The 7,704-nt window shown below is 45.5% G+C and overlaps 1 protein-coding gene across 1 annotated transcript in view; it reads left to right on the top strand.

Moving 5' to 3' along the window:
* Nucleotides 1–7,698, top strand: part of tnfaip2a (tumor necrosis factor, alpha-induced protein 2a) — an 11,061-nt gene extending 3,363 nt beyond the window's left edge. The window contains exons 3-15 of the mRNA XM_050057978.1: nucleotides 136–201; nucleotides 301–366; nucleotides 466–531; nucleotides 631–842; nucleotides 932–1,046; nucleotides 1,149–1,271; nucleotides 1,390–1,484; nucleotides 1,560–1,652; nucleotides 1,799–1,925; nucleotides 3,083–3,208; nucleotides 3,296–3,445; nucleotides 3,714–3,838; nucleotides 7,235–7,698. Coding sequence (XP_049913935.1) covers nucleotides 136–201; nucleotides 301–366; nucleotides 466–531; nucleotides 631–842; nucleotides 932–1,046; nucleotides 1,149–1,271; nucleotides 1,390–1,484; nucleotides 1,560–1,652; nucleotides 1,799–1,925; nucleotides 3,083–3,208; nucleotides 3,296–3,445; nucleotides 3,714–3,838; nucleotides 7,235–7,424 — 1,554 coding nt within the window. The 3' untranslated portion in view covers nucleotides 7,425–7,698. The remainder of the gene's footprint in view (nucleotides 1–135; nucleotides 202–300; nucleotides 367–465; nucleotides 532–630; nucleotides 843–931; nucleotides 1,047–1,148; nucleotides 1,272–1,389; nucleotides 1,485–1,559; nucleotides 1,653–1,798; nucleotides 1,926–3,082; nucleotides 3,209–3,295; nucleotides 3,446–3,713; nucleotides 3,839–7,234) is intronic.
* Nucleotides 7,699–7,704: the final 6 nt, after the last annotated feature.

The following is a 7,704-nucleotide window of genomic DNA, read 5'->3' as shown; positions in this document are numbered from 1 at the left end:
CAGGTGTGTCGTCATGTTACTGATGTACCTGTGCAGGTGTGTCGTCATGTTACTGATGTACCTGTGCAGGTGTGTCGTCATGTTACTGATGTACCTGTGCAGGTGTGTCGTCATGTTACTGATGTACCTGTGCAGGTGTGTCGTCATGTTACTGATGTACCTGTGCAGGTGTGTCGTCATGTTACTGATGTACCTGTGCAGGTGTGTCGTCATGTTACTGATGTACCTGTGCAGGTGTGTCGTCATGTTACTGATGTACCTGTGCAGGTGTGTCGTCATGTTACTGATGTACCTGTGCAGGTGTGTCGTCATGTTACTGATGTACCTGTGCAGGTGTGTCGTCATGTTACTGATGTACCTGTGCAGGTGTGTCGTCATGTTACTGATGTACCTGTGCAGGTGTGTCGTCATGTTACTGATGTACCTGTGCAGGTGTGTCGTCATGTTACTGATGTACCTGTGCAGGTGTGTCGTCATGTTACTGATGTACCTGTGCAGGTGTGTCGTCATGTTACTGATGTACCTGTGCAGGTGTGTCGTCATGTTACTGATGTACCTGTGCAGGTGTGTCGTCATGTTACTGATGTACCTGTACAGGTGTGTCATCATGTTACTGATGTACCTGTGCAGGTGTGTCGTATGGGGAAGCGTGTGAAGGAGGACCTGCTGACGGTGGTGCGGACGGTGCAGGACTGTTACCCTCCACAGATGGACATCCTGAACCTTTACTCTGGACTCTACCATCAGACGTTCTCCACTCGGCTGACTGAACTCACCACGTCTGGACTGGAAACAGACGACTGCAGCTACCTGCTGTTCTGGATCAATCACTACTATCCACAGTGAGTCTGACGGTGTGAACGCATCACTTCCTGTACGACTGAATCTTTAACACGGACTGAAGCATCAGTGTGGTTGTTTCCTCCTGCAGTGAAGTCCTGAAACATGAAGAACTGGAGGGGAAGATAAAGACAGCCTGTCTGGGTTCTCTGCTGCTGCAGGATCAGCTCACCCGACTGGAGGACCAGTACCTGAACCACAAAGAGGTACAGACCAGTGACTGATGGGAACTGGTCCCAGTCAGAGGAGCCTCTCATGTTCTCTGAGGGTTTGTTTCCTGTCACGTCACTGTAACGTCTTTCATTCAGGACAAAGTGAAGCTGTGGCTGAACACAGCTCTGAGGAAAGAGGAGGAGAGCTGGCTGAGCGGGCACACACCTGAACTCATCGACCAGTACTGCTTCAGTCCACTGGCCATAGATGTCATACAGGTGAGACTCAGGTGGAATACTCAGTATAAACCACAAGGAAACACCTGTAATCCAGGTGGTGATATGAACAGGTGTGCAGCAGGTGTACCTGGATGTGTCTCTGTGTTGGTGTCTCCAGGTGATAAACAGCTCCCTGACTGAACTGAGCTGTGTGGTCAGAGATCAGAGGAAAGCTCAGAGGATCACAGCTCACCTGGAGAGCTTCCTCAGCAGGTAGACTCCGCCCACTGGACTCATGAAAATGAATGAGGTGTATTGTCCCAGGTGTGATGTCAGTGTGTGTTTCAGCTACAGGAAGTGTGTGGAGGAGTTTGTGAAGGGAGCCCACAGTAACGTCTGCTCAGTGGTCAAAGCTCACCTGGTCTGTGAGCAGCAGTTCAGGTACGATCAAACACCTGTTGCACCTGTCGCACCTGTCGCACCTGCACTCACACACCAGTCATTTTAAGACTTTATGTCCTGAAGCATTCTGGGAAGTGTAGAAAGATGGACTCTGCTGCTGATTGGCTCTCTGTGACTGTCCTCAGGGATTACATCACAGGTCAAACAGGAAGTCTGTCGGAGGAGCAGAGACGTCGCTGTCTGGACACTCTGTCCGCCCTGAAGGATTGTGGGTACAGGTGTATCACCTGTCCCATTCACACCCAGATGAAGGTACAAATATTGCAGTCATACATGTTTATCCACCGATCGCTATCGTCACATCCCATAATCAATAAACACAAACGGTCATTGATCAGGGCGAAGAAAACATTGATACACTCCAGTATCAGGATGTTTAGGTTTATGATATTGATTTTTAATTAATACTGTAAAACTTCAATTAAACACAGAGTGCCTTTAATATGCGGTTCTGTCAGTCCCATTCTCATGAACATAAACATCTCAAGAACGCCTCAGCAACTTCTTCAAATTTGGCACAAACATCCTCATGGACTCAGCAATGAACTGATAGATTTTGATGATCAAAGTTGCTGTGACCTTGCATCCATCGTATTCTTGTGAACATGATATCTCAAGAATGCCCTGAGGGAATTTCCTTAAATTTGGCACAAACGTCCACTTGGACTGAAGAATAAACTGATTAGTATTTTGTGATCGAAGGTCAAAAGTTTTGTCCACAACTGAAGAATTCATTCACTAATTCTGACCAAACTTGACACAAATGTCTAACAGGATAAGATCATGAAGGTCAAAAGGTCAAAGGTCAGCTTGACTGTGACATCATCATGTTTTAATGTCATATCTCAGGAACAGAAGGGGAGACATTTGGTCAGATACTGAATTGGTGACTCTAATCTTGAAACTGTGCTGATTGTATAGATCTTCTGTGTGTGAAGCATCCATGTTTTCACTGACATGGATGGAGACTGTCAGAGACACTGGACTGGTGGGCGGAGTCATACAACCACAGGGTGGACTGGTGGGCGGAGTCATACAACCACAGGGTGGTGATTCTAGTTTTTAGTATGTGCTGTAGAATCCAACGTTCTGCTAACGCTGCTGTGTGCAGACAGACGCTGTTAAAAGCCTTTTGAATTTGAGACATTTCCACTGTTGGTTTTTATGCACAAATTGGAAATACAGATATAAAGAGTTGGATGGAAACACACAGAGTGGACCGGTCTGTCTGCCTGAGGGTGGTGGAGATGTGCTGTCTGTCTCTCAGAGATAGATCATAAAGATACTGAACTGATTTGTTTTTTTAATTTTTATACAAATAATATTCACACTGGTTTAAATCAACAGTTTGATTGTATGTATTATCTTAGCTGAGCTCAGAGTGTTTCCTCATCAATGGTTGTTTTCAGGCAAGTTTCAGCCCCCTGTGGACGCCGGTCTGGTTGGACGGGTCACTTCCTGTCATCGACTTGCTGCTGGACTCTCTGAGCCAACAGCTGACCGACCTGACCGACCTGAAACCAGCCTGCAGAAAGGTGAGACAGTTTACCTGTGTGTTTACCACCTGTCTGTCCATCTGACTGACCTCCTGTCTGTCTGTCTGTCTGTCTGTCTGTCTGCAGTCCCTGCTGTGTGTCCTCCATCAGGACCTGGTTCTGCAGTATGTGAAGAGGATGATGAAGACCAGGACGAAGAGCAGAGAGCAGCAGGTGGGCGGAGCTCAGAGGATGACTGAAGACGCCCAAAAGATCAACGACTTCTTCAAACAGGAGGTGAGACACCTGCACACTCACACACTCACACACACACTCACACACACTCACACACTCACACACACACACACACACTCACACACTCACACTCACACTCACACACTCACACTCACACTCACACTCACACACACCTGCATGTTCAGTATCAGACTGTGGGATCTTCCTCTTGTGTTTTACTGGAACTTTCTGACATCACGACCTCCAACATGTGACACTACAGATGTGGTACAGATGTGGTCCTCTGACAGTCCTGTGTGCGTGTCCTCAGGGCTGCAGTGAGTCTCTATGGCTCGGTGAGATGCTCTGCAGCGTCGCTGAGGTTCTCCGTCTGCAGGATCCAGGAAGTGTTCAGCTGGAGGTCGTCAGTCTGGCCAGAACGTTCCCTGACCTCAGGTACACAGGACGGAGACAGACCGTCTCTCTTTAAATGAAACGTCGATCAGTTTGTGTTTCGGCTACTTTTTTATGAAATTATCTAGATAATGACACAACTGATGACATCAGCAGCAGCACCTCACCACTGCTTCTGACCTCAGAGGACTCTTCTGTTAGTTGCTATGGTAACAGAGATGCCTCAAGCCAGTAGAGTTTTGGTTACCACTGAGCTCATCACCTAAAGGAGCAGTCTGTAGGATTCAGTGACATCTGCTCACCCCTCCCAGCGATGACCTCAGGTAACGTTAAAGCGTGAAAGACGCCATCCATGGTCACTCAGTGCGTTTCCATGGTAACAGTGAAGTGGAGCTTTGGACATCTAACTGGCCTACTGCCCTTGTCCCAGTATACAAGCACGGGAGGGGAATCCATTTATTGAGCCAAGTATGTGCGACTCCTCTACGATAGGTGGAGATATGCCCCCTTTCAGCTTGTTAGTATTGGACCTTTTTCCTGTTGACCTATTACGTCACAGACCAAACAATGGACAAACAAGTTAGCTACGGTTAGCTAGCAGCTAACTGCTACCATGGTGGACAACTTTACAGCTCTGTACATTTGGTCCGTCCAAAAAGTCACGGCTCTGGATGTAGATTTCTCCATGTTGTTACCGGCTTCTTCTTCTCTTACACATTTAATGCTATTGGACTTCCGGGTCAAAGCCCGGGGCGGAAACTGTGGAGCATGCTCAGAGCGCCTCGGCCAGTTTGGGTCTGATTGACTGTATACATGCAGGAGTCACATGATCTGGGTGTGTTAGTCCCACTGTGACACATTCACTGCAGGACCATTTCACTCACACTGACATGTTTACAGGGATTTATATAAATCTGTTTCCTCTGTTGTCATGGAAATGTTAAGATTGTTTGGTTTGTCCATTCTGGGCTACTGTAGAAACATGACCGTGCACAGGCTGATCTCCTGCACTGTTTGTATGTTTCCCTACGAAAAGTAATGAACTCAAACTTCAGATCTGTGTGAACTTGTCAGGTTGGTCCTCACCGTGTTTCTTTTCTCTAACCCTGACCTCTGTAACTTTACGTTAAGGACGTAACGTCATTCGTGAGCTGCTAATTCGTAGGATATCATACAAACTATTGTGTGAGGATACGTTGCAGTGTAACATGGCAGACGCCCCACAAAGGGCTCATTTTAGACTAAAGAAACAAGAAAGACTGAAACCAAAGAAAACGTGTGATGAATATTATTCATCATTTCTGCTGATATTTCCCCCAAAATCCTGCAGACTGCTCTGAGCTTCAGTTTCAGTTCCACTTTCATGTTGAGCTCATGTTTGTTGTCCTCATACAGGAAACAGTCTGAATGTGGAAGTGGAAAAAGAGTCACAGCTCATTCTTCACTCTCACCAAACCAGCCTTCTCACTGGACGTCTCCTGATGATGTCATCTCTGTTTAATATTCACATCACAGTGTTCAAGGAAACGCTGAGTCACAGGGAAGAAGAAGAGGAAGGAGGAGGTTTAGGATTTCAAACAGTTCCCTGGTTTCTCTGTATCAGGACTCACTTTCACATTTAACATCATCATCATCGTCGTCATCATCATCATCATCATCATCATCATCATCATCATCAGTTCCTTTAACAGAGATGATCTTTAATCATTAGTGAGTGTTACAGGTTTATGTCTCACTGTGTTTCAGGATATTTATTGTGAATGTAAACTAAAAGTTTTGACTGAAAAACATACAAAGGCAGACAGTTACTTTTCAGCCCTGAGTATTGTCTGCAGGTTGTCCCCTCAGGCTGTACATGATAACTGTGTGTTCCAGTCCCCACACCACCTTTGCATTTAGCAGGATGGAAGAAAGATTTAACCCCACAGAGCCTGTGCTCAGGTGTGTCTACAGGTGTGTACAGTTGTGTACAGGTGTGTTCAGGTGTGTGTCTTGCTGCAGAGCGTCGGGCTCTGTGGGGTTAAATCTGTCAGTTTGTGTTTTCATATTCAAACACTGATCCTCTGACCTGGATCAATTGTGTGACACTTGGTTGCCGTGGGAGACAGCAGGTGTGGCCGGATGGGGCTCAGGTGTCACAGGTGTGTGAAGTGAAGGGAAAAACACTGAGAGGTTTCATGTTGCAGCAGCAGAGAGAAGCTTTGTGTCTTCATCAATAGATCAGATATTCAGAGTTGTGAAGACGCTCTCAGTTTGGATGGGACACTCTGATTGGCTGCTGCCTCCTCTACTTCCTGTTCAGGACATATTAACATCTCTTGTGTCATAAACACATGGTGTTCCTGTTTGTCCTCAGCTGACGTTTTTCCACAGAGCTGATCCACGTTTGTTTTACTGGAAGGTTTTTGGTTCGTCTTGTTTGGTCGGGTGTGTCGTCCTGTGACTCAGATGGAAACGTGTTCCTGTGGTTTTGGCGCCGCTCCTCCTCGCAGACACAAGACGGGACAGGTTTAAAGACTTCATCACTGAGCTCTGATGAAACGGTGATGGCGATGATGATGATGATGATGATGATGTGCGTGTGAGTGTCAGGAATGATCTCACACTTTAAAGGACAAACTTCACGTCCATGAGGCCGTCCTGCCCAAACTTTGTCTCTGGTTAAATTCAGTCTGTACACAAACATGATCCCACATGACAAACGTCAACATTTAAAGAACTGTTTCCTGTCGGCTCTGATTCAGGTACGATGACTTGTTCTTCCTCCGCCCTGCTGATAGCTGCAGACAGAGGTGTTGTGTGTTCAGGTTGTCCGGCCCATTCTCATGAACGTGAATTCTCGAAAACACCCTCAGGGAAATTCTTTAAATTTGGCACAAATGTCCCCTTAGACTCAAGAATGAACTGACAAGAATTTGTTGGTTGAAGGTCAAAGGTCAGTGTGAAGAATTCACACACTACTTATGACAAACTTGAACCCAAATGTCTAACAGGATGAAGTGATGACATTTTATATCCAAAAGGTCAAAGGTCAGCTTCACTGTGACATCATGGCTCATTGGCTGGTGGGCGGAGACAAACAACCGCAGGAGAAATTCTAGTTTTGATATTGTTTATTTATTATGTTTAGATACTTTATTTTTTATATTTATTTTAATCTTTACTTTTCAGGTTTCATTTGATTAATAAACACTTTCTTTACTCGACTGAATCTTGACTGCAGTAAATGTCATCGTGTCCACGAGCAGCTGAACGTTGGTCTGCTCACAATTAACAATAATGATTTATATAAACAAAAGTAATAACAATAAAGAAATGTGTCTGTAATCATGTGGGCGTTGACCGTGTGCAGGAACTCTTTTCTTCTTTGGTGTTATTTTTGTTCTCACCTGTCCACCAGGTGTTTTCTGATCGCTCCTGTGTGTCGTCTCTCCACAGTGATGCCCACGTGTCGGCGCTGCTGTCTCTGAAGGGCAGCCTATCAGCTGCTGACATTCGCTCCATTAGGCGCAGCGTGGAGGAGAACCGCCTCCTGGATGTCTCCACCAATCAGAGCCCTCCGTTCTTCTCCAAAGTCAAAGTCAAATGGTTAAATAATAAGATCAATCAGATGGCACTAAAGACTTGAACTGTTATAGCATGTTAGCATGTTAGCATGTTAGTGGTCAGTCAACAGTATTTTATGTGTATTTACAGTGTGTTGCTGTTTTATCACCAGTGTTGGGTAAGGGTTACTTTAAAAGTAATCAAAGAATGTTACTGCGTTACTTTTTAAAAAAGTAACCAGTTACTTTACTGCGTTGCTCCCTGAGAAAAGTAACTCAGTTACTTTAAAAGTACTTCCAACGTTACTCCCTGAGTAAAGTAACTCAATTACTTTAAAAGTACTTCCAACGTTACTCCCTGAG

This window comes from Epinephelus moara, chromosome 12 (genome assembly GCF_006386435.1).
Source record: "Epinephelus moara isolate mb chromosome 12, YSFRI_EMoa_1.0, whole genome shotgun sequence".
NCBI classification, from domain to species: Eukaryota; Metazoa; Chordata; class Actinopteri; order Perciformes; family Serranidae; genus Epinephelus; species Epinephelus moara.
The sequence above is the reverse complement of the archived record's forward strand: the minus strand, read 5'-3'. Positions and strand labels throughout refer to the sequence as shown.